Source organism: Drosophila willistoni, assembly GCF_018902025.1.
Source record: "Drosophila willistoni isolate 14030-0811.24 chromosome 2R unlocalized genomic scaffold, UCI_dwil_1.1 Seg200, whole genome shotgun sequence".
Classification (NCBI taxonomy): Eukaryota; Metazoa; Arthropoda; class Insecta; order Diptera; family Drosophilidae; genus Drosophila; species Drosophila willistoni.
In genome coordinates this window covers 499,246-527,181 of record NW_025814051.1, presented here as the reverse complement: position 1 = coordinate 527,181, position 27,936 = coordinate 499,246, and the positions used below count along the sequence as shown (strand labels likewise).

General features: G+C 33.5%; 2 protein-coding genes across 2 annotated transcripts in view; both read right to left on the bottom strand.

The window, feature by feature from the left end:
• Positions 1-922: 922 nt before the first annotated feature.
• Positions 923-1,612, bottom strand: LOC124460388 (proteasome subunit beta type-1-like). Its single transcript, XM_047011027.1, has one exon. The coding sequence runs from the start codon at positions 1,610-1,612 to the stop codon at positions 923-925; it is 690 nt and encodes a 229-aa protein (XP_046866983.1).
• Positions 1,613-2,403: 791 nt separating this feature from the next.
• Positions 2,404-27,936, bottom strand: part of LOC124460399 (cell adhesion molecule 2-like) — a 40,536-nt gene continuing 15,003 nt past the window's right edge. The window contains exons 2-9 of the mRNA XM_047011047.1: positions 14,039-14,165; positions 10,231-10,348; positions 7,594-7,687; positions 7,368-7,481; positions 6,678-6,881; positions 5,494-5,639; positions 2,743-2,887; positions 2,404-2,685 (exon numbers count right to left, since the gene is read on the bottom strand). Coding sequence (XP_046867003.1) covers positions 2,648-2,685; positions 2,743-2,887; positions 5,494-5,639; positions 6,678-6,881; positions 7,368-7,481; positions 7,594-7,687; positions 10,231-10,348; positions 14,039-14,165 — 986 coding nt within the window. The 3' untranslated portion in view covers positions 2,404-2,647. The remainder of the gene's footprint in view (positions 2,686-2,742; positions 2,888-5,493; positions 5,640-6,677; positions 6,882-7,367; positions 7,482-7,593; positions 7,688-10,230; positions 10,349-14,038; positions 14,166-27,936) is intronic.

Below are 27,936 nucleotides of genomic sequence, written 5' to 3'. Positions count from 1 at the left end.
TTGCTTTCGCGTTCATTTGTTTTTTTTTTTGCAACCAGCAATTTTTTGGGCGTGTCTGTGGGCGTTAAAAAAATTTAATATTTTAACAAGCGCAAAGCAAAGAAAAACCATTACGTGATATGCCGAAATACAAACACACAGTCGGCTTCTGTATGTATACAGTGAGTACCGTAAATCTACACACAAGTATTGTATACATACTTATATACAGGATATACAATGAAATACATTTTGCCGCGGCAAATAAACCGCTGAATAACGAAAGCGATGACTTTTGTGGCGAGTTTACGATGTCCGCAGTAGCCCTTTTTATTTTGGGTTGGGTTTGGAATTCGAGAGTAGGGCTTAATTTATATAAACGAAATGGGACACAAACAACATGGGCATATTGATTTCGAATGGTGTGTATATTCAGTGAAATTTTAATTTTAAATTGAATGATTATCCTGAACAGGACGTTAAATGTGATTTCAAACAATCAAATTGTCTGATGTACCGTACTATGTGCCATAGTATTAGGTTTTAAATTGGAAACTATAGGAACGAAAATCAAACTAAATATCCCTTTTAATACTTCTGATGTTATGGTATAATATCTACTTATCACCAATAAAACATGAAACATATTAATTATCATTCTAAATTATTTCTAAGCAATTAAAAGAGTTCTTCAAATTTATATGATATACTACAATTTTACGAAATTCCTATCTTACATGTGTCCAATAACAAAGACAAACTTCTGAAAAAGCATCAATTACCAACCTATTCCAACCGATTTTCCGCCCGATTTTAGGGTTTTCTTAAGTTTAAGTTTCACAAAAAATTTGAACTTTGGAAATAAAACATTAATTTTTTTTAATGCCAAATATTCCTGCGTGGATTATAATTCATTAACAACAAAAAATGAACCACTCTTCTCCTAAGGCAGGGGCAGCTGTTTGAACTGAACGCCCTCTCTGGTAATAATATTTATAAACATACAATTCCCTACAAAAATATCACTGTCGCGAGCTGTCCTGAATGCCTCCATTGAGATTTCCACAGCTTTATCCACAGTCAGCGATGTTGTTATAGCATTCATTTGATCCTCCTCATTACCTTCGAACCAGCCCAAAGTAGGCAATATTATGCGTCCACCAGTTCCAGAAATATGATGGGGTAAACGTAGATAATTACCACTTGGATCATTGAAGTAGACAGCTCCCAGACCATTGGAATCAATGCCAGCAACCACACTGGATACAAAGTACTGACGTGTAAACTTGGTACGTGTTAGCATACTGGCCAACGAATCGGGGCAAACGGGCATTAAGTTATCCAGTTCATACTTGAGTGAGAAACTGCGTACCAAAGAGAGAAGAGCCAGAGTATCGCACCAACAACCAACCGATCCCAGAACTGTTTGTGGTGAAACATCAAAGAGTTTGCTCTGGCTGCGCATCTTCCGGATATTGAAATCGTTGGTCAAGCGCGTATCACATGCAATTGTAGCGAAATCGTTACCAGCAATGGCCACCAGAGTACCGCCAATATATTCATGAGGATTGAAGATACTGGCAGTTGTAACAGTTCCACTTTCATCGGAGTTGATAGGATAAAAACTATCCATATTTGAAGAATGTTAGTATATATATTTTTTTAAATTTTTTTTTGTACAAAATACGTAAATGTATTGCCACTAGCAGATTGGAAACGTTGTGAGAAATTCTGATATTCCAAACAATAAAACAATTTTGATATAGACTGTAAAGCCTACGTTGATTTCGATATACTATTTTCTATGGTTTTTCCTGGTTGCTACGATGCTTTTTTATTTGAAAAACTGCGACAAGTAGATATTTTGATGACTATGATTAGATGTGTATGACACTTTTATCGTTAGACAGAAAAAGAAAAGTATAAAACTATACTTATCCAATAAAGAAAAGTATAGGAACTATAAGAAGAGTGAAAAACCTGATTTTACAAAGATGCTTTAAAAACAAAAAAAATTATATTTCTATTCAGATTTTAATTGACAAAAATCTTCATAAAGAGTTAATTTTATTGAATCTACAAAAAAAAAGTGGACAAGTGCCTTATGTCTTTTCAAATTCCATTTTCTTCTCTAATTTTCTAAAAATTCAACTGTTTATCGCTTTATCGAAGTGGGTCATCGATTGTGTATATTGCTACTCATTTCGCTTGTCACATTGCCATTTTGCGTTAAAGAACCCAAACAAATTTTCTACAATTTGTCCCACCTTTATGGTCTATATATAGAGCATAAATCGACCTAATTTGGCAAAAAGTTTCGGTTTGTATTTCATTCTTTTTTATTCTCTCTCTGATTTTGATAAATAAAATTTTGTTTTGGGCACACGAAAAGTCCTTCATTTAATTTAAGCGCCTGCCATACATTTTACTAGCCCACATATTTCATCCTTACTCTCCGCGCATCACCGGGAAGAAAAAAGGCGACTGTATACCCAGCAATTTGGTGGTGGCTCCTCTCCTCATCATCAGGCCAAATGCCTCCTTCTTCTGCTTTGGCCCTTTGGCAAATTATTCACAATTTGTCATTTGTCTTTGATTTATTTGCATTTTAAAGGCTTTCAACGGGCGACGACATCGCCGACGTAATAAATTTTGCCTTTGCCGCTGTCTACCTTTTGGTTGCTGTCGACATTGCCTTTTTTTTTGCTGTTTTTCATGAATTTTTTTTTTTTTTTATACTTAAACACAATTTGTAATACTTACAAACGACATTCAATTTCCACATGGTCTCCAAATACAGGCCATTCACATTTGGATTTTCCGCACGGCATGTTATCGATTTGCCATCGTCGTCTGTGGTCGGAACAAAGCTCAACTCGGAGCGTGTTGAGTTCTTTGATATGTCGTCCTGCAGCAAGGAAAACAAGAAGAGAAAAGAAGTTGAGAAAAAAACACCATTGGAAAATGTTTCTGCATTAATTAAGTTTCACTCAGACCCGGAGAGGCTTGAGCATTTTTTAAGTCCATGCCAACAAACCGAAATCGAGGTCTCGCGGCAAAACTTTTCCCTTTCCCATCATTCGTTTTTTTTTTTGTTTGCAAAATTTGTCAAAATATTTTATGTTTGCAATTTAAAATTTATTGGTATATGTATGTTTTGTGGTGTCTTTGCATGTGTGTGTGGCTAAGTGTGTGTGTGTTATTTTATATTATGTAACAAAGGTCGTCACATAATTAGCTGAGCTGTTATTCTTGTAGTTTGGACGGGTCATAAAATTTCCTCGACGACGCTTTTAAACTGGCGTTAGGTTGTTTAATGGCTGCAAGGCGTGAAATATGCAGATACAAGGTCCTTTGAGAGTTACGATGTGTGTATTTCTGTGTGTGTGTGTGTGTATTTGGCGTTAAAGTGTTTGCAGTAACCATAAGTATTAATTCGCTTTCAAGGATCCTTTTAGTCGTTTAATTTAATGAAAATAATAAAATTGATTAGTTGCATTTAATTTGTTTCCATAATTCTAGTTTATCTTTGTGCGAGAAATCGACAGTTGAATATTCTATTCGAAGAGCATAATTACATTTATATATTTATTTATGTTTTTTTGTTTCTCTAATGGCCAATAAATAACTATTAATTTCAGGCAATTTAGAAAACATTATTAACAAAATATTTAGAAATTAAATAATGTTATTATTCTGCTTTTTATAGATCATAAGTGGATTAATAATGAATAATAAAATCCTTAACCCTATTCTTGACTAATAAATTTAATTAACTTAGTAGTTAACTAAAAATTTATTAGATTGGTTTGGTAAAGTTGGTAAAGTTTTCTACATAAAGTTTCGTTGACATAATTTGTGTAAGACTTCACAACATTAGGTAAGAAAATAACAAAAAAAATTCGTGTGAATTTCAAAAAAAAGTTTCTTTTCATAAAATTAAAAATTTTTCTAAGCATTGCAAACTTCTGACTTAACTTACCTTAGTCCTTACAGTCACCAACTTACAAACTAATTCGTCAACATAAAAACTAAAATAAAACGTCAATTTAAACCTGACGACTGGTCATTCCTTCATACTCTTCCCAACTAAACAATTGAATAAAACTACCAGGCAAATGAGTAAAGTAAGTAAATTATTAAACCATTGGGTAATTGAATGAATTTTTCATAAAAGTTAGAAATTTGACAGGAAATTATATTTTTTGTTATTATATTTTTAACTATTGTGTACCTGTATGTTGTACTAACAAATTACTCTTTTTTGCATTTCTAGATATTCGAAACTGGATATTAGCCAACTTGAGGTCACTGAACAGTTCCAATGGCTAAAAACAAATCTTTAAATTTTCATTTGGTTTTAACGAATTTGTTTATAAGCTTGAATTTTACACATTCTAAACAAAGTAACTTTAAAAACTTGTTAAGCAAAAAAATAAGCTTTAGTAGGACAACTTTATACATATGTATACTTCTCAATTAGAGACTCGGCAAAGCTTTGATTAATGTTTCACTATGTATGTGTGTGTGTACATACATACCTCCTACAGCAAGGAACAACAATGTTGTTAGCAACATTTACTTGTCTATGGAAGTCAGAGCACCCACACATATATACGCACACCCCCAACCACCCACATGAATAGAAAACATAACATATTAGTAGTAGCCCTAAAGTAGGGTACGAAAACTCATGTTTAACAAGGGATACTGCTAAGACTAGCGGCACCAACTATAGCTCAGCTGTGGAAGAACCTTTGCCGCATTACGGCAACTTTATGCTACATGAAAACTACTGAAAAACATTTCCGGTCTTTAAAAACGTGGTTGAGGCCAAAAACGGCAAAGCAATCAGTAAAAGCACAGTTATATATGCACCATATATGCATACATAGAGAGACAGACCTCCAGACAGAGAGACAGACAGACTGAGGGCGAGGGACATAAACAACCGGGCCAGGACTAGACCCTCAGACATACAAAAATGAATTGCAACAAAATTGCGCTAAAACTCCCATAAATTTGTCCAAAGTTGAAACGCAAAAACAAAAACCAGAAAGCAGAATAGAACAGCAGCAAAAAAAAGAAAAAACCGACAAAAAAAAAATAGAAAAAGAAAAGTGGAAAGCAAAGCGAGTCGAATCGTTTGTGTATTGTGGAGTTTATATCACATTATCTGTGTTTATACTAACCACAAAAGAGGAGAAAGGATAAAGGGGGAGGCCATCTAGGACTAGTGTGAACCACGCCCAGGGACAACAAGTGGGAGGAAATGGTCGGTGTGTTCTCTATGTCTCTGTGTGTTTGTGTGGGTGGGCAAAGAGTTACGAGGTACGTTTGTTTGGCATGACTGTGCAAACACAATAAGTTATCGAGCTGAACGTGAGTCAGTCAACAGCAGCGGCAGCAGCAGCAGCAGGAGCAGCATGACTGTAGAGACCAGAAACTATGTACGTCAATTGCGGTCAGATGCCACCCACAATACAACTCTTACTCACTCACTCACTCACTCACCTTTGTGCGTCGTAATTGCCGTTTTCCCTTGTACCATGTGATGATGGCATTTGGACGAGAGCCAGAGGACTCGCAGGTGACTTCATAACGACGATCGGCAATCATTGAACTGGGTGGCTCTAATATTTTCACCACCAATGGTTTCACTGCAAATAGACACAAAGCGAAAGTGGAGATGCTCTTCAATAATTATGAACAATTTATTTATTTGGTGTTTACAAAAGCGCCCCCCCTCAATTTATTTTAGTTACTTTTTGTTTACTTTAACAATTTGCAACAATGTAATGTGTTCAAGTGTTGAGACTTTCTCTTCTTGTTTTGACATTCGTTCGTGTCTGAGGCTCGTTGTTGTTGGTTCTCTGACATTCGAGTTGACGCCCCAACAGTAGTAGTCCACTTCCATTCATTTTTGTTAACATGCAATTATTTAATGGCTCTGACAATGGTTACATATATGGCTTATAATTAAAGGCTTCACCAAAAAAGAATACATAATGGTAATTATTTTAGCCTCGTTTCCAAAAAGAAGGTGTAGCGAGTAGTAGCTTTTGCAATAGCCGACATAGAATCATTATTTAGGCCCCCCAATGCAATTTGACATAATTTGACTAGGAAATAAATGTCTGTATTTATACATAATTTATTATACTTTTGGCCTTAAATATATTTTCTTTTATTTTTTTTTTTTTTTTTTTGCTAAACATATATTTAACGTGAAGGGAAATTGTAACAAAGAAATTAAAGTTATAACTTTTGAAGAAATTCTTCTTCTTCTTTCTTTGCTATGATCTTGACTTGAAGAGTTGGGCTAAACGATTCAATTTGAGGAACGAGTGAACAAGTGAATGAATAAGTGATTAAGATTATGAACTAACTAATTCCCTGACTTACTGAATCATTGTTCAAGTGACTAACAATGTCACAAATCGTTCGAAGTGGTGGTTTATTTTTAATTTTCAAAGTTTTCTGATTCGAGGTCTTGACTATATTTTACCTTCGTTTATTAAGTAATCATTGTTGTTGCCTTTCTGATCCTAATCAAGAGCCACATATTGCCCTAGCAGACTTAATCCAACAAAGGCAAGGCTAACTTTACTAGTTTCACTCATTATTTTCAAAATCAAATTGATTAGCCGACAAACGAAAGAAAGAAAGAAATAGAAAAACCACACATTTCGACTTACAGTGCATATCCAGTATGAAGCTCTTCTCCTTGGGCTTATCTAATTGTGTATTCAATGCCTGACATGTGAATACGGAATTCAAATCGTTTCGTTGCACCGATGGCCACAACAGACGATTCTCGATAACATCGCCGGAATTGTGCTCGTTTTGATTGTCGACAAGTAGTCCATTCACCAGCCAACGGACCTGCGGTTGTGGTCGACCTATGTAGGCAGAGATGGTCAAAGATATAGTTAGAAGATACATATACATGTATTTGTATGTGTAGTATGTATAAAGAGAATCAAGTAAAATATATGTGAGTCTATATAGAAAACGAAAAGAAGCAGATGGAAAATCGAAAACGAAACGAAACGAAAAATGGTGCAAATTAAAAAGTCAAGTTTGAAAAAAAAAGCAAAAAAAAATATATATACCACAAGAGTAAAGTCGGAAAGCAAAGCAAACTTTGTGATATTTTCATTTTCCATGGGTGTTTTTCTAAGCGTTTCTTTTTTTTTTTTTTTTTGTCTTTTCCTTGCTTTCTTTTACTTTTTTTCTGGGCCAAAGCTTTTAAGGAAATTAACAGGAAATTGTCTGGCCGAGCGTAGGGATATATGTTACATATGTGTTTGTATGTGTGTGTGTGTGTGTGTGTGTAGTGTGGAATCGAGTTGAAGATTTGTAGAGAGAGATTGGTGTCTACTTACCACCCACAACACGACAAGTGATAACAATATCATCGCCCTCTTGCTTTGGACCCAATTGTGTGCCATTCAATTGACGACCCCAACGGTCCAAGATGAGTGGCTGTTCCGGAAGTACTAAAAAATGATAAAAGACAACGACAACAACAACGATGAGGTGACATCAGAAATGGTATGCATAAAATGGAATTTTCGATTGGCTCTTGCATAGCCTCATGTTTATACTCACTTATTACAGACAAATTGAAACGGAAACTTTGCGTTTGACTTGTGCGAAAATCCACACGACAACGATAAATGCCTTGATCATGACGTTTGATATCCTGCAAAAACGGTTGACCAAAAAGGAAACATGTGATTAGCATGCAAAACAACATTCATTCATTCATATGTACATATACGAAGTTGTATGTATGTAGGTATGCTTAATCCCATTCCAACTACATCCAGGTAGCTGCATTTGTGTGTGGTATATGGGGATATATAATTTTCAATTATTTTGCATGTCTCTGGTTGCATTTGTTCCAGATTTGCTTTTGTTGGCGAACCAAACTTGTGGGTGGGCCATCCTGTCGTAATATGCATTTAAGATTCATATCGAAGAAGTGTGTGGCCAATTATGAGGTCACATTTCAGACTTTGATGACACACACACACACAAGCATATTCGATTTCAATTTGTTGGTTTTTGCTGTCCAAAAAATGTTTCATTTTATGTGAAAGCTTAAACTGGCTCGGTTTCAGTTTTCAATTTGGTTTAATTCTTTGATCTTTTGGTCATTTTTGATAGCAGTATATTTTGGTTTCTTTTCAGTTTGTTATTGGTATTTCTTCATTTTACTTTTTTCACTTGAATTAATTGCTTAGTTCATGGAAACATATCTCGTAAAACAGTGTCCGTTACAGTTGTTACAGTATTAATTATAATTATTTGGAAATGTTAAACGGCTCCAAAAGGTTTGTTGGAAGCTTGATGTGATGTGTGATTGTCATTTAATATATGAATTTATCTATTTAGTTAAGGATTATTTATTTATATATTTTTTTTAACAAATTTTTGTGCAACTTTCTTTTAGTTAATCTATTTCCTAATATCAATTCGTTTAAATGCCAGCTGAATTTGTTTAAAAATTAATTTAGAATCAGCTAAAAATTGACTTCTCTTTCACAGTCAGAAGGAATTGACTGTAGTTTTTTACCAAAATCAAAAGAACTACTTAACATTTTTTTAAAAATCGTTATTAACTTCAACCTAACTCTAATAATAGTTATGTTAAACATAGATTTCCCTTGTGTGTGTGTGTGTGTGTGTGTGTTTATTACTTTTGTGTCTTTATGACTTTTCTATATCTATAATTTAACTGCCAGACACTCATAAATATCATTGAGTTAATTGCCTGGCTAATTGAAAGGCAATTAAAATTCATTTATAAGCTCCACCCAAAAAAAAAAAGACAACGCCGCGTGGAAGACAAGGTAGAGCTCTTTCATTCTTAGCACATAATTCATAAGTAACAATTTGCCATTTACGTATTATGATGATGGTTTATGCAACTGTGCGAACCTTTTCGTGTGCAGTTCACATTCATTTTCTCAAAATGCAGCTCGTTAACAAAAGCAACCCTCCCAGACCATTCAAACCGAGCCAAGCCTTCAAACTCCTGCTGCTGCTGCTTAACTTACTTAAGACCCTAACTAAGTTGGCCTTTAAAAGTCAACTATGTTTGGGCCAAAGACAAGCCAAGCCATTGGTAAGGTGAGAGCAATTGAAGTAGCTTATATATACACACACACACACAGCCAAACAAACAAACTCATACAAATACATATTGCATAAGTACGTACATTTGTACGTTCAAGTGTGTATGTGTGTGTATCTGTGTATTGCATGACAATAACGGTAAATCAAGTTATCTGTAAACATGCAAGACATTAATAAACATTTCGCGTGCGCGAGGCAATTTAACAACTTTTGATATCTAAATTTGTTTTCTACCTTCTTTTTCTTTTTGCCTCCTCTCTTTTCTTCTCTCCCTCTCTCTCTCTCTCTCTCTCTCTCTCTCTCTATCTCTTTATCTTTCTCTCTCTCTCTCTCTCTGTTTCTCTTCTTTCTTTTCTATCTCCATTTGTATATATTCTGTCACTTTCTGTTTTAGCCAGCAACATTTTTATTTTACAGATTTTTTCATGATTAAATTTATAACAAATTTCATATGATTGCATTTGCTAATGTAAGTTTACTTTAACTAATTTTTCGATTTGCATCAAATTGACATTTAGTTATCCATTTTTAAATACACTCAAATAAAGTATAGCAATATAAATAATAAATGATGCACGATTAACTGAAATTCTCATATTTTCGTTTATTCTTAGTTCCACTATCAGTTTAATATTTTCTATGCAATTATAAAAAATACTTTATATAAGAAAGCATAATTTTGTTAGATTTTCTTCTAGATTTGATAAGTATATATATGTAAGTCAGTCAAAGTTTAGGGAAAACCAGCAATAGCTACAAATTTCCATTAAAAATATTTCTTATTGTAGGGTATAACAGTATTTTCCATCATGTCAGCGAGATTTAATTTGCTTTTTGTATTTTTTATATTTCTATCAGCCGCAGAATATAGAATATTTGATTGCAATTTGTACACAATTTATTTATTTTTCCCGATCCGCTCTTCTTTTTTCATTTCATTTTCTGTATTATTTTTTGTGATACATTTTCATTTATATTTGATTCATTTAAAAAATGTAAAACTTTAGTTTTGTTTTTTTTTTTTTGCTCTGGCCCTGGCTTTAATATTATATAGGTTTACATACATAAATTGTGGCACAATCGCATTTATATAGTAAATCTCACCTTAATTTCCAATGTTGCTGGCTGCGAATCAAAATGAAATTTGGCACGTGAGCCAAAAACCTCCGGGGCTGACCAATGTCGGGGCTGGTCTCTGGCCTCTTTATCCCGCACATCAAAGCTGCAGAATTGAGAAGAGAGAAAGAACAAAAAAAAAAGAACACGTATAATAAAAGCAAAAACATTAAATAACATTAAAAATTTAAGTTGCCTGTTAGGTGGATAAGGTAAGCATTGATATAAATTCCCCCCAATTGCTCCTTCTCTGTCTCCGTGTCTGTCTCTGTCTCTATCTCTTTCATTCTATGAAATTAATGAAATCCATAGCCAATATAACTCAGACCGTTTGTTGTTGGTTTTACCCTCCTTTTTTTTTTAGCCATTTTCAGCTTGTGCACGAAAATTAGCGTAATTTATTTTCAGCCTGCTCATTAGCCAAGAGGAAGGGAGGGAGTCAGTGGGGCTCTTGGTGGCCATTGGGAGGCTAGTGACAGAGGAAAAGCAGCGTTTGCCAAAATGCAATTTATGTTCCGCAGATAAAATTTTGGCTAGGTTTTATTCGCTTTTTTTTTGTGTTTTTGTTCTTTGCATTTACTTTATGGTTTTTTTTTTCTCTTAATTTCTTGTGCAGCTTTTATGCCAAACGCACTGCATTTAATGGGTAAAAGTTTTCGTAAGATATATAAATTTTCACTCCCAAAAGAACAAAGTGATAAAATAATAAATAAATAAAGGCCATTGAAGGATTATCCTATTAATGTTTGTTCATACTTGAATTTAGAAAACAAGCTAAGTTGGTATTAATTAAAGTTTATTCCTAATCAATTATGAGAGTTACCATAGGGGCATCGTGTGTTTAACTTTTACCTTTTAATATATCACATAACAAGCTAAATTTGACTTTAAATTTAATTTATTTGTAATTTATAATTTATTTATTTTACAAACCTAGAAGAAATCAAAGTTCATAACACAAAAAATTATATTACCATGACAAATAATCAATTCGCTACAAAACTCTAAGTCTAACTCTAACACAAGCCGACATGATTTTTGGTGACGTTAACCTGAGAGGTGTTTTTAACTAATTCGGGTACGCTGATTCTGACTGCATACATAGTTTTTGTACATCACGTCCAGATTTTGTGAAATAAGGGGATCTAGGGTTGGAAAATAGGCACCCAAAAGTATACTATATAAAGTTGAAAATTGTTTTTCTACATTTTTAACGAATTGTAGAATTTCTTGTTTAAGAAAAATAGTTGTTGTTTGCCAACATTACTTATAAACAATTTGTTAGATGCATAAAATTACAATAATTCTTTAAAATAACAAGTTGCAAATTCTTTGAATCCCTATAGCATACTTTTTGGTTCAAATTTTACTCATTTTGGGACCATATCCAAAGTGTACGATAATATGCATGATAACAAAGAAACGACTGTTTGATTTTGTGTAAATTGCGCTTAAATCATACCTAATATATTAATAGGTTAAAATAATAACGTTTTGAGTATAAAAACTTGTTTATATTATACTAGAAAATATTGAAAAAGAGGCCATTTTGAATAATTCCAACGCCTTTTTTTCGAAATCCTGACGTGATGGGCAAAAACTAAGTACAGGGCCGTGATCAGCACCCCCAAATTACTATAAAAGACCTATTGAACTTGCAACACTTTTTCATGACCTCGAAAATGTCGTCCTGTGTAATCTTTAAAGGAGTTCTAATTCAAAAGGGTCAATTCTTAAAGTAACATTATGCTCTTGATTTGAAAAACTAAAGAATCGTCTTAAAAAATTTGGAATGCAAGCTTTCTTAGAGACAAAAATCCCCTCTTCTGGCATCTAGTTCTTCACTTTTAGTGAAAATGTTTCACGTGTTTCATATTAATTTCCATTAGACTTGTGTATCACTAAAATAATGACCCGGTAATTGGGAAACTACAAACCTGAAGCACTTTGTTTCTTTAGGCTATGCTATAGTTTGTCAATTTAATAAAACCCTTAAAGTTTAAGCAACTCCAGTTTTCATATATTTCGTTTACCTAAAATATTTAAAGACTTAGTTAATGACGTAATTTTTTTAACAGGAGAAAAACGAGTTTCCCAAAATAGTGGCAACATTTCTTTTTATAGACATTTTGTAGTCTTTTTAACTAAGGTTGCGCTTTAAGCGCCTTTTTGTATGCAACACAAAATAATAATTTATGCGGCCAGGCGTCGAACTCGCCGCCGACACTCAACGCGAATGCAACAACTTAATTGCAGACTGAACGAGTGACGACGACGACTACCAGGACGACAAGGACGACGGTCAGGACGATGAAGCGATGAGGAGGCGGACCAGTAGGCGGCAGAACGGGCGACTCAAGTGCAAGCGAAAGCGCAGCAAGCGTTAACCCAATTTTTTTTTCTTTCCGCGCTGCGTTACCATTTTAATTAGAACCAAAAAAAAAAAAAAAACTTACTGAATAACTGAAAAAGGAAGGTCTAAAAAGGACTGGTTGAAAAAAAAAGAGTTTCACTTCGTTTAAATTGTGCGAAAGTAAAATTGCACTGAGAGCAAGCAACTTAATAACAGTTCTTTGAAGCCTATGCTGGCAAATGTTTATGGCTAAATAATACGCAACGCCAAAGGGAGGCAGTGAGCAGTAGAAAGAGACAGAGAGAGAAAGAAAGAGAAAAATAAAGGCTGGGCCTAAAAGAGAAAGAGAAGCAACACGACATCTCTATGCAAATTGAGTGTAATGAAAATGGCCAAAGACGTGCACAAAAAACAAATGAGATTAAAACATTTCCTTAATGATGAACTATTTATTACCCATGATGTTTATTTTGGTAGATAATTTAGTGATCGAAAATGGAAATGAAAAATTCTATAATCACTTCAAATTCTAGAATAGGCAAGCTAAAAATTATTTATAGAAACAAACATAGAATTTCGCTAGGCACTTTGTAACTAATCTGCCATATAACTGCTTCAAGCCTTGAACTAGTTGCGAATCACAATTTAAATAAAAGCGAAAAAGGCAGGCAATTGTCGAGTTGTTGTATATTAGAGAAAATGAAAAGATAAGTTGTATTTCTTGTCCAATATTACATTGTCTTTTAGCTACGAAAAAAAACTTAAAAGCTAATCAAATAAAAGGATATTTGGTAAAAAAAATTAATGACTGTTTGTATAAGATTATGAATATGTTTTTCTCCTTATACCATTTCACGAGGAAATAGTTTTTGTTTCGGTCTTATATGTCCTTTGTTACCCTATTATACAGAATGAGCTCCCCGAGTTGACAACCAAAAGGAGCAACGTGGCATGAGAATTACGTGAATGCAATTAGAAGTTAAAATGAAGTTGGCAATTTTTACCTTAATTTATATTAAAGCTATAACCCCACATTACGTCTTACCAGCACACACAAATTATAATGTTAAAGATTCTGTAAGTCAATATTTGTGGTTGGTTTTTTTTTTTTTGCAACCTTATGCCTGAGCTTAATTACTGTAAATTACGTAAACATAATTAAGATAATTCCCTGAAATAAGAGGCATTTCAGGAGAAAAAAGGAATAAAATATCATGAAACCAGAATCCAGCGCAAAAAAAAAAGAAGAATATAACAGGAGGTAAATCACATATAGTCTACGACACACTTATCTAGCTTAAGCAGCAATTTGAAAGGCAACTCCCACAACAAACTCTTTCCTCTCCACTCTGTCTCCTCTATTCTTTCTTTCCTTTGTGTTCTCGCTCTCTGTTGTGCATTTAATTAAATGCGAACCTCAGACACAGACTGGCTGTGACTTACCTATAGAGTGGTATGCCCGCATTATCACGAAACCATAAGACCATATAAACATTATCCAAAGGCTCGGTAATGGGGCAGGGCAGTGACACTGATTTACCCTCGACGGCATCAATGTCCTTCGTTTTCACTGTGTGTGCGGGTTTCACAGTTTGGTCAGCATCATCATCATCATCATCATCATCATCAACATCGTCATCATGAAAATAGAAAATAAATGCGTAAAATTTGTTAATTAAATGTTCATATGCTCAACCTGTGTGTGTGGGTGTGCAGTTTCGGTATGTGTGTGCTTCCCTCCGTTCCTTTATTTTTTTGCAATTAAATGCTGATGGCGGCTTAATTTCTACGTAATTACAAACGCGTAAATTTTTATGCCCTTAGCTTAGCATACAGGGAAATACTGCCCACGCAATATATGTGTGTATATATAGTTACGCATATGTATACCCTGTACAGGTATACATACATATATATTCATACATATGTATGTATGAACTTATTTTCGGTTATTTATTATGCATGTGCAAAATGCGTGCCGCTTATTTTGGCCATGGCTTTTAGCAAATTTTAATGCTCGACCTTTAAATTTTGCCTATCGTTTCAATCTATGAGTCTTAGAAAAGAAAATACTCATGGGTTCCGAGATTTGTATTCAAATATAATCAGAAATTCTCAAAGGACTTTTACGAAATATCTAACCAAAGCAAAAATTTTTTTTAAAATACGTTTTCCATTTTAAAAATTTATTCATAAATTGAACTGCAAAATCTGCAATCTACTTTGTTTCATATACAGAACAGAAATATTATTAAAAAAAATTTCTTATTTTAATAAAAATGCTTGTTGACTTTCTGCGAAACTCCATTCCATTCTATTTATTGGTGTCCACTCTTTTCCTGGTGTAGAGAAATATTTTGTAAAGATTTATCCAAACAAAATGAATTCTATTCATATCGATTTTTGTTTAGAATTTAAGCTTAAAAGATTTTTGACATTTTTTGAATATAATGGCTTTATGATTTTAAATTGCGACAATATTTTGGCATTGAACCAAGCAACAACTGGCACATATGTATGTTGTGGCTGTTTGTTGTTGTATGTATGGTTGTTGTTTTATATGGTGTTGTTGTTGTTATCGCACGTCAACTCATATCACAAAAATATATCTTGCATACAAATAAAAATGTCTGCATTGAAAATATTTCGCCATCATATCAAAGCAAAAGGCCATAAAAATGGTTGTAACATCTTTCAACAGTCGTATTGCCCCCTACCACCTTACCACCCATCCCCACCTCCCCCACGCTCACACCAAACGCTTTTCATTCACTTTGCTAAGGCTTTTCCGGGAAGGGAATTTTTTTTCTGCCTCTGACTTTATGTGTAAATATGAAAAAATGTCATTTTATTGCCACAATGCGTTGAAATTTTGTGAAAATTTATTGCGCATACGCAACGTTGTACAATAAATATGCGCTTAAATGCCCTCGAAATTGTATACATGTGTGTGGGTGTGTTGGAGTGAGTGTGTGTGAAAATGGGCGTGAGGGTTGCTTGTGTGACTTTTCTTTATGTTTGCTTAGCACTGCCGCCAATGTGGACAAAGGCTGGCTCAATTCGTGTAGAACAGCAGCGACTTCAAATAAAGTTAGAGGGGGTAAATAAAAATAGCCACCTGAGACAAACATGACTAACTGGACAAGTTAAAGAAAGTAGCAGAAGCAGCCCTCATAACGACAACCATTTGTCCACCCCCTAGCACACACTTACAATGTATGTTTGACTGAAGATTCTACCATTTCATTTACTTTAACGTTAAAGTTGAATTTATGTTCTTTAAACGCTTCTGTCTTCAAGTCGTGTCTGATTTTCATTGGCTTATTGCTTTTGTATAGCATCATAGATGAAGTTAGAGTAATAATCTTTCATTGCTTGGGCATGTAAGCAAAGTTTATGTTCAATTTTTTGTTCGTTACTCTCAATGCTAAAATCAAATTTTGTTTTCATTAAGTGTATAACTTTTTTTTCTTAGTCTTTAAGCATTTGATTTGATGACAACTGTATCCCTTCTATGCTTTGGTTATCAAAAGAGTTGGGTTTTATTTTTTTTGCCTCTTTTGAATGCCATTAGTTGTCGTCTGAGATTTCGAGCAGCTTGCTATCTCTTTGTGGATGGAGTTCCAAAAAAAAAAAGTGACAAAAATGAAATTTCAATGCATTTGCCGGTGCATCAAAGGCAAAAAGGCAAATGCATAACGTTGACTGCATTACTAAACGACTTTAAACTGCCTTCAACTCTTCGGCTCTAGCTGGCACTTTGAAAAATGTTTGCTCGGGCACATTTCATCTCGTTTGCTACCCTCTTCTATTTTTTTTAGAAGTACTTAGTGAGGGCAGGCGAGAGGAAGGCTCTGCATTTTTGTGTCGCCTTTGGTTTGGCCTTCACTTAACTACACCAGTCGACAGCTCGTGCATGTTAAAAGCTATTTAAATATGCTCTCTTTGAATGCCTTGATTGGCTTACTTGGCTTCGCATTTTGGATGCCTTCACTTGGCTTGCTATGCCAGTTGCCTTGGGTTTGGGTTTGCTTTTGGTTTGGCTTGAGTTGCCAAAAAAAAAAATAAAGAAAAAAAAACCTAAAGAGAGACAAGTCAGAGGGAAGTGAAAAGGACCCAAATAACGAACATAAAGGGAGGAAGTGTAGAACATTTGGTTGCTGAGCTGCATAACCTTTTTGCATGAATTAACCCTAGAAGAGCCAAGCACAGAGAAATAGAGAAAAACCCTTACCCAAAAGAAAAAGAAACAAAAATAAGAGCTTTAATTGAGTTTCTAGCAAAAATAATTGGCTGAGCACTTCAGCAAATGGAAAATTTCAAATTGAGAGTGTCAAAGATATTCATTTTTCTTTCTACCAATAGAAGCAACAGTTTAGAAACTACTCATGGTAAAGCCCATTTAAATGCCTGGTTATTCTACGGTTAATCTAACCTCAATCAGTAGCCCACACGTTTCCACACTATCTCACACTTCACTTGAACAAAATGCATCGTAGTGCATCTCTTTATATGGCTGCTATCTTTGCTATATATTCCGCTCAGCAAACACGCCTCCCAAAAGGCGATGACATTGTCGACGACAGGAGCTTTTGCTGCTTTTCTTGCTGATGCAATTGCAAATGCAAAACTTTAATGGAATTTTGTGCTGTTGCCGCCGTTGCTGTTGCTGTTGCTTTTTGTGACAATAGTTTTAGCAACTTGACGCAACTGGCAACTGACAAATTGTATGTCAAATGCATGGAGCAAATAGTCTTGTGTATGTTGTGTTGCATATTTCTCATGGTTTTAGCACAACATTTAAGTGACTTGCCTTAACCCATCAGCGTCATCCAACAGTTATTCTAATGGAAATTTAACTATGTCTTTTTCCATAGCATACTTATAAGCGTTACCACATTCCATTTCTTATTTGTAATTGCCATTGCGTCTTGGGACCAAAAATTATCATTAACTACCTTGCATCATAGATATGACGCAATGTTATGCATTAAAAATATATAAAACTATTGTCTAGCAAAGTATATGTAACATTTTTTTTTTCTTTTACCGTTGATATCTACACGACATCAAAGCCGACGAAGGCTTTTCGAGTGTGTTTCTGTGTGTGTATGTGTGTAAGTGCATGTGTGTCTGTTTGTGACATTTTGCGATTAATCGTTGTGCTCATTAGTGGTAAAAATTTTCATGAGGACCACTAGGGGATAAAATGGTAACAAAGAGGCCACGCAGCGAGATAAACTTAGGCAGAGAGAGTGAGTAGAGTCATTAAATACATACATATACACACAAATACGAGTAGACGTTTATATTTATATCGAATGTATAACTAAATACAATCACGTTTACATGTTCAACATTTGCCAAAACTATGAAGATCAAATGACAAATTCAAAACATTTATACATATGAAAAGGCTAGCAAAATAAAAGTGATAAAGACTGTTAAGCCCGAAAAGAACTCAAAACGTTTTACAAAAGAAGGAGCTGTATTTTGAAATATGAACATTGCAAACGTCTGAATGTTTTGCTAATAAAGTAATACTTTTTTTTCCTAAGGAAAATATGCCCTAAAATCCTAAAACTTAAGAGTGGCTTAAGGCACATATTAATATTGAATAATATCATGCGACGATTAGAAACTTATGAGTCTTATACGGTTGATAAAAATAATAGATTATCTCTTAGATCCTTTTTTCTTCCAAAAACTCTTAAAAACGTAGCTTGTTCCAGTAGAAAGACAAAAAATTAAATGCAATTTGTGAAATTGCAATAAGTTTAATAATATTTACTTTGATCAATCAATTTTTGTATATTAATCTTAAACTAAATATGCCAAAATATATAAATATTTGTTTTTCGTCTTGATATTCCAAACTAATGAACCAATTCTTCAACTCATAAGGTTTTGGTAGAACAATCAAATTTTTTAATGAAAATGTGAATTAAATTTTGAAAAACCCATGAAATTCACTAATTGAAAGACTTTCGATCATACTATAGTACCAATTATAAAGAACTTCACTAAAAGAGAGTTAATATATATGTGTAAAGGGTGTATTAAGTCATAATATTGTTCATCTTCTTACAACTTACTTTAAAAATTAAGAAAATAAGTTTGTTGAAATGGCTCCACACATGAACATATTACTGCTATGCATTGGTCTCTATGAAGGTCAAAAACGATTTAAAATTTAAACATAAAATTCAAGCACATGTTGGCAAAAATAATGTTTGGTTCACCCTATTTGCCTCACCCCTTAAAATACAAAAAAATATTCCCCATTCCATTCTCATTTGTTTTTCTTTTTTTCAACTTAATGAGCCGGCGCCGTTTTTGTGTTGACTTTTTGAGCCGCTTGTGCGGTTGAGCTTATAAAAATTACGAGTATTATAGGCCAACAACACACATTAAGGCCTTTGCTGGAAATTATCCTGGGTCGTGTGTGTTGTGGTCAGACAGTCAGTCAGTCAGCCAGTCAGTCGGACGTTTTCGCGTACCCACACTATACTCCTGCTCAGTCCTGTGGGTTTTCTCTGTCCGACTTCCTGTTGAGGATTATTTGGCATTTACATATTTGCCGTTTGATGGCAATTTAAGTTCATTTCAAGAATGAAACTTTTACACAAATTAAATTTGCCTCTCGACCACAAAAGCAATAAAAGGCAACATTTTTTTATTTTTTCTATTCTTTATTTTCTTTTTCTACTTCTTCTTTTCGTTGTCTATGACAAATTCATAATAAAATTGCATTTTCAAACAATTTGATCAAATTGAAATTTTGTTGCCAAAAAATCAAAAGAGGACAATGGCAATTGGCAACCAGCCAGTTATGAAAATTCAATTCTAGATATATTTCTGTGTATAGGTATAACATAACACAAAACAAAAAAAAAAAGGACCTGAATTAAAACCAAATAAAGCTAAAATAAAATACATTCAAGAAAAATACCATAAAATTGAGAAAAACTTTTACAGTTATAGATATATGTATGTATACAGTCAAATGTAATAATTTTTAGCTGCAATCCAACGACATAATGTCGTAAGAATCAGAAAATTCAATTAAATTGTCAAAACGTGAATAGACAAAAATGTCATAAATGCAAATCGACAAAAAATCATCAAGCAAAAACAGAGAAGAAAATGGCCCAATGAAAAATCGAATGGAATGCAATGCATAGAAGAGAAACAATAAAATAATCAAATTTAAATTGATATTCAATAGCCAATAGAATTTACTCTATGAGGCATCAATATCTGTGTCCAAGTGTTGGATTGCCAAACTAAATGTCAATCGGTAAGTTAAGGCAGAGCAGTGGTAACTAATTTTGAAGGCAATTGTGAAATGGTTTTTTCATTACTAAATAGTTTAAAGTATTTTATCTATCAAAGCTTGGTTCATTTTAAACCATATTATAGTCAGAGAGACACTCTCTAGCAACACTTTGTATCTTCATTATGAATTATTAATAATAAAGTAGAGTATAAAAGAATAAAATCTATTTCGATTAATTCTGCTATGAGATTTTCTGCACCCTAAATAGATTATTTTATTCCGAAGCACTCAAATTGACTAAATATATTAGAAGAGTAGTTAAACTTCGCTATTTAAAACTGAGTTTTATGTATTTTGTTCAAACTTATACTTTTCTTAAGTTCACTCTCAACAGATAAGGCAACTATCTAACCCCATCAGTGGCAACCCAATCCAAGTCAAAGGCCTCAACATTGTTTGTTTTTCTCTATTTGTGCCCCAACCCCAACTGATAGGAAGAGCAGCAGAAGGCAGAAAAGGCGCACAAGATGAGATAACAATCAATAAACCCAAAAGCAAAAAAGCAAATAGGATAAACTTTAGTTGTTATCCCTGCTAGAATGGAGATTAAAATGCAACATGCAGACAAATAAGTCGAGTTCTATAATAAAGTAACAAAAATCTGTTGACCTGACCCAGACACTGAACTTCCTCGCTCTCTCACTCTGTTTCTATGTATAAGAATAAGGCCTTTGGGGTGTGTCTCAAGCTTTACTTTTCATTTTATATTTGTATGGTGTTGTTGTTTTTTTTTTTCGTTTTGCTCGTTTATTTTGCTGTTGGATAGTTCTAGGCAGAAATCAAGTCACTTGTCTGGCAAATTTTCAATTTTATGCAAAACAGAAGCAAACACAAAAGTTCAAAGGTGTTGACCCAGGCAACAGGACACAAAAAAAATAGCTAAAGAAAAACAACATGAACTTCAGCTAGAGTAAGAGCGAGCCAAGACAACAATGTATAGCGTATATTAAATTTGTTGTTAAATGGCAGGCATAATGAGACAACGAGAAGGTGGGTTTGGCTTCTTTCCTACTCATGTAAAAAAGTTTCCTCCGGCCGGCCAGATACATCGTATCGTAGTCGTAGTCATACAGGTCCGAAACGATGCTAGCAAAAAACCAATTTATGACTCCTATGGGCGCTTTAAATGCTTCAAATTTAAATATAATTTGTCTGGGACCGACTTTTTGGCATGTGGCATGTGGCAAAGAAAAAGAAAATTGGTTTTTTAGCTTTTAGGTTGCATCAGTAAACAAATTTTTCTTGTTCTTCTGGTTTTATTCTGTATCAGCAACAACAACAACCACATACAAAAAAATGAAACAAATTAAAAATTTCATTTACAAAACAATTTATGAAAACTGTATGCAATTGAGGTAGGTTCTTACATACACAAGAATCCCAACAATCTCAGACAAATTAAATAATTTTAATGAAATTTCGTTAGCTGGGAATAAAATGATGTAATGGTATGTGGACGAAGACTTTCGTTACTTTGCCATGGCAAAAACCTTATAAAATGTGAGCACAAAGAATTTTTTATGTAAATATATATGTCTGTACATTATGGTTTATTGTGAATTATGTTTAAAATTCAATACAATAGTAATGAGTTTTTTGATTTTTGTCTTTAAGTTATCTAAAAGCATTTCCTTGAACATGCTGACGTAATAAAAACAAAGCTAGAAATATGATTAGTCACAAAAGGTGTTAATCATGTAATTAAGGTTAACTGTATTTGGATAAATGCTTTAAATAATTAATTCGTCTAGACATGTAACCAAGAATATTATGCCTACGCAATTGTTAAATGTTATAAGTATATGTATGTATGTATGTCCTGTCTAGACTATATTAGTTAGTATAATCCGCATCTGAGTCAAATCAAATAATTACTTAGCTTTTTGAACATTGTAATAAGTGACGACAACCGCACAAGAAAAAAAAACACATTTTACTTTCATTTATAATATTTATTTATAAAAGTTGATGTAAGTTCATTAAAGGCAATTATAAATTAACTATTAATGGAAATGTTACTACACATTTGTCATTTGGGAAAATAAACACTTTACTTTGTTTAATTGTTGTTATTAGCTTGCGTTTTTAGGTCCTTACATTTCTTTAATGTAAGAATTAATGTACTTGAATTTCATAGATCGATTTCGAGAGGTAGCCAATAATTTTAAATTTTTCGAAACTTTGAGTTTTACCCTAAAGCCAAGTAATTAACATTAATTTATATCTCTAAAGGTTTTTTAGACGCGTCTTTTCATATGCTATAAAAAATGTAATTTTAATTTAATAGAATTGTAAAACATCATCAAATTCGAAGAAGGTGAAAATACAAACGCTGAGTTTTCAACTTTAAGCACTTTGTTGTGATAGATTTCATTTTAGTAGAATGAGCATTAAATTCTCGACTCAAACAATTCCTCTAAAAGAATATTTGTGGAGATGCTCTGTACATTTTTTGCTTTGTTTGTTTTAATTATCGTTTATATACATATTTATGTCAAACCTTTTGTTTGCCGAATCGAGGTCAATTCATAAAAAACTCACCGATTTTTGCAAAATGATTGAAATATATTGAGAAGCCAAAGTAGTAAAAAGTTGTAAAAACACAATGTTTTTTTACAAAGGTGATCGAAATATATTGCAAACCAAAAAAGTAAAATAAACTTATTGTTTTTTATTTATTAACCTTCAGCCGGCAAAACAAAAATTATATAAAAAAAAGGTGTTAATTTAACAACTATTTTTTATGTGGAAACGCTTATTCCTTTTATTTTTAAATGTTATTGCTAACATTTATTTGTTTAGTTCTTAATTAAAAGAAATTATGTTCAAATGATTTAAGTGGTTCGAATGCCAAAATGTTGCTAGATGACTTACTTAAAGTCATTAGGCCTTTAAAAATAAAAAAAATTTTAAGAATTTCTTTTTTTTTATGATTTAGTAGCTTATGTATACAGCTATTCCATCCGTTTGATTGTTAAATAAGATGACACAACCGCCAATCAAATAAAGAAACTTTTTATACTCATCATTTAAAGGGTGTGAGCGAGAGAATGCGGTTGGGGGCGGGCCTTCCGTTTGGCTTTCAGTAAAGTCACTTTAAGCCACTTTAAGGCATACGTCCTTCATACGCACTCGGCACAAAATCGACTTAATAACCAAACCACCTGGGACCTGAGACGTTTCTATGCCTTTGAAGAAGGAGATTTACATACTAACATATAACTACATGGGCTATGGCGTTGGCAATGCCTTTGGCTACGCCTGGCTTTGGTGAGCCACAAAACTCAGCCAGCTCATAATCTTAAATCTAGGCAATATGAACCAAACCAAACAACACACAGAAAAAAAAACAACAAAATTTTGCTGGTGGAAACTATGCGAAGACACACACATAATGATATGCGAATGTGCCCACACACACACACATACACACTCCTACACACATCTGTATATATGTATATATATAAATGTATATGTGCATACTTATGGAAGAACATCAAAGTGTAGGCAAGGAATTTTTGTTACTGTCGCCTTGGCAGCTGCGTCAGCTAGTTAAGAGTGGATGGAGTGAAGAAGGAGCTGCTAAGTGGAGTGAATGGAGTGAGTCCTGCCATTTGGGCTTCAACCTTAATGAAATGTGCAAATGTAACAATTGACCAAACCGCCCTCGGCATCCACCGCCCAAGGCGCTCATTTAGTCATTTGCATATTAAAAGCTTTTGTCGCACAAAAGGTTAAATCAAAAGATAAAGCGTAATAATTTCTTGCGGCATCCCTCCCCTACCCCCTACAAAAAGGAAAACCAAACCCAACCACCCAATCAGGCGAGGCGGGATATGTTCTGAACTCTCTTCCACATTACTTTTTCTTTTGACGCCATTCCGCCAAAAAACGAACCTCTTGTAGTTGTTAACATGCGAATCAAAGTCAAGACGAGAGTTGAGTATTGAGTGCTGTAATATGATGATGGCTGGATGGCCGAGAGAAAGAGAGAGAGAGAGGGGGAGAGGAAGGGAGATTGGGGAATTGGGAGGCGTCTGCATGTGCGTGTCGATAAAATATTTCACTTTGACGCTATGTAAACACTTTTGTGGCATTTTCCTTTGGAGTTTCTGCGGGCCAATGGTTATTATTCCAAGTGGTTTTTTGGCGCGGGTGCTTAGCTGGCAAACAGGAGTCGAGCGGTACCGAGCAAAAGAGGCTCTGAATTTTGTGCGTTGCATATTTTTAGAGGGGATTTTAGTTTCGACACTTGATTGACTACGCGTATGTTTGGGGTGGAGAGATGGGGGAATGTAATCATATATACCAAACAACTTTTCTTCAACTTTTTTCTTTTTAACTTAAATTTAAGCTCGAGAACGCTTTTGTTTTCTTTAATATTAAAGAGAGTCAAGTAAAAAACAATCCCTTCTATAGTTTCATATATAATTCATATCGTTAGAGAATCAAGCAAAATAATCGTTTCAATAATTTTATATCGTTGAATAAGATCCCGTTGAGTATTAGAATGGATAATGAACAGGCTGAGATAATAGTTATAAAAAATTGACGTAGGTTTTTATGTAGAATATTTTAACAAAAGAAGAAAAAAAGCTATTATGCAAGTTTGGAATACCTCAAAACTTTAACAACAATTTTCTAATAAAGCACTAGCTCGAGCAAAGCTCTTTACTGTAATTAAACTCCAGTGATAATTAAAATGACGAATACGATTATAATCCTTTGACACAGCTTGAAGAGAGCCGCTTAAATCAATTTGATAGCTATATTGGCTAGAATTTCTAGTATTTGTTTTTAGTATTTTAATGGGCTAATAGCAGGCCGATATTGTCTTATCCAACATGTGTCACATTTGTGTGGACAATCGAACATTATTTGCAATGCCACACAGAGGACTCACACACACACATATACAAGCCAAAACCGACTTAAAACCGCCACAACAATTGCAGGCAGCTGCTGCTGCTGTTGTTGATGTTGTCACTGCTTAGCTCAGCATAACACAGCGATTGTTATAGAAAACACACACAAACTCACCCGAATGCCTATATAGATATTTGCACTACATATATGTAGGTCTGTATATATATTTGCAGATACATATATCCGCTATGCTAGCTGTCATATTCACTGAGTTCAATACGCGGGGACACTTGAACAATGTCTGCCCGCAGCTGACATGATGAGGGATTTTAACACTTGCTCCATGATATCCCCTTCTGTCCTCGGTTTTCTTTTAAATGGGAAAAGAGCAAAAAAAATGAAAATATTGCAATATTTAACCTACTTTTCTTTGACCTTCCCATAGCCAGGCTTCAGGTCATACCAACAAACGGGGCAGCAAACACACCGATGTCTGTGTGTGTCTGTGTCTGTGTATAGTTATTACATATGATGGTTTTCACCCTGCGTCAGCTTATAGCCTTATATTGGGTGTAAATTGTAAAGGAAGAAACGGAGCTGATAAAGGGCCAACAAAGGGAGGCAATCGGGGCAGTTAATATATTTTATAGCATTGAACCTTGTATACACTTTAAGCAAAAGCCTTTCACTTAATCGAAATTATTTAATCAAAGCTTTAATAAAGTAAAAGTTTAAAATTTTAAATAACAGAAATAAAGAAAATAAAAATGTAAAGTTCAATCCATTATTCGGATTAAGGGTAAAGAAAAACCACATTGGGTTTAGTTACTATTCATCTTGATTTAGTCAACATTGTTTTTGAAATACTAATGGCTAAGAGCGAATGTTAACTATACAATTATGTAGATTAATGATAATAAAAAAGGAAATTAATTCAGTTTTCTTTAGAATTATCTTTATTAAAATATATTCTCAAGAGAAACTCTTCCTTGATATTAAGCAATCGTATCTAAATGTTCAGAGCCAATGTAGCTCAGCTAAGATTTTAGATGGGTGGGCTAATTAATTCTTTTATGAAACTCGGCACTCATTTTGTAAAAATGTTTTTTTAACTATTTACTATGTTTACAGCTGAAATAATTATTAAACAGCAAAACATTTTTCACATATTTTCTGTAGAATTTGTAAGAAACAAAAAGAAGCCAACAAAATTCCAGGATTTATCTCGTTTTAAACTTTTAATATTCTGACACTTTTATCTGACATGCTGGAAAAATCCCCATTAAGCTATTAAAAATTATATTCATTAAAGTTAATAAATTAAAAAAATATAATCAAATTTGTTCTAAAACTTCATAACGAAAAATTAGGTTATAAAGTAATTTAGAAAAATTTTAATTAATTTAATTTTCTGCTTTCTTTTAACACATGGAGTTTCAGTTAAGGTGTCAGCTTACCTCATAATTCGATCATGTCCATGTGTGGGTAAGTAGGGTATGTCAAATAATAATAAAATATAAACGCTTCTATTTTTATTGTTATGTGTCAGCATTGTTGTTGCTGTCTTTGCTGAGTCAAAAGCCACATAACCAACTGGCACTGACATTTGACAGAACAAACTCACATACACACACACACACATGTGGTCTCACATATTCACACACTCACATACACAATGATAAGCGCGTGTTTACATTTACACTGGGGAACCACCAGGAGTACATATATATATATATATTATATACATCATAGAGGTATGTATATATGTACTTAAATTTATATACATATATTTTCCCATAAAAAAGAAGATAACAAGTTATGTTATTTTGTTGTTGATTTTTTTGGTTTATTGTTGCTGTTGTTATGTATGTCCTTTGGGGATGCGCTCCTTCTGGATTGTTTGTTGAAAATTTCATGCGCGTTGATTTGTTTAGCACATGCAACTCTATACAATTATTTTTAATTTATATGGAGAGATGTGTAATTTAAAATTTTCACCAACAAAATGAAGAGATTTTAATGTATATGTTCCCATATGAAAGCTAATTGGATCAGCATTAGCTTCTTCTTTATCTTTAGCTCTTTTTGCTTTTGCTTTGTTCCTTCTTAACACATAAAGAACAAGCAATGATGGAAAAAAATGCGCAGGAAGAACAGGAAATGATATAGTTGAGAGGTCACGACTCTAATGCCAAACTAGCTAGCTTCACACACACACACATACAAACACATGATAAAGAAAAAAAGCTAGAGACAAGAGATGACTCCATAAAACCCACATATGCAGGAGACAGAGGACTAACGAGGTCAATTGTAAGTTATTTCCGCTCTCTTTTTTTCGCTATTATTCTTTTATTTTCATCCCCCCTCTCTCTCTCTCTCTTGTATTCCCTCTAGTCACAACAAGATGATAAACAGAATGAAGACTAAGCTGAGGTCCAGACCAGGAAATAGCCGGCATGAATATCATTAATGGCTAAAAGAGCGTAAAAGGTCTTGCTACTATCCTCTATGCTGCAACTGGGTAAAACAAAGCAGCTTAGTTGTCACATAACATAATCTAACTCTGAGATGGACATAAAGAGTATTTTTTCAACTTTTTTTGTTTTAAGTCATGAAATAATGAAATAATGCAAAAAGGTTGCAAATGTAAAATATAAAACTTTTGTTAATGATTTAAAGTAGATCCTACGATCTAGCAATTTTTTCAGCTTTGACATTACACAATATTTTTTTAATATTTGTTTTATATTACAAAAATAATAAATACATGTTTAGTTTACACTAAGCGCACAGGAAATAGTTTTAACTTGATATATACACCCTATAAGGATAACCATTTACTATTATTCTTAAGAAGCTAATTAAATTTCTAACTTTCTTATACTATTAATTAGTTTGAGAGTTTATTAAAAATATAGTTTTGTTATTTTTAAGAAACTTTAAAACTCTGTCTATTATTTTGTACCCCAACAATAATCTACACAAGCAGATAGTAAAAAGTATAGCCTACTTTCTTGCGTTTGATTTAAACAGATTTGTTAATCAACTAAAGAAATATTCCCAAATAATATCAATTACCATTTAAAATGTTGATATGAGATTTAAATGTCAACGTTTTGTTATTTGATATCTT

Excerpts from the sequence above, each read along its gene's own strand:
- LOC124460388 (XM_047011027.1), bottom strand. The coding sequence starts at position 1,612 with ATGGATAGTTTTTATCCTATCAACTCCGATGAAAGTGGAACTGTTACA.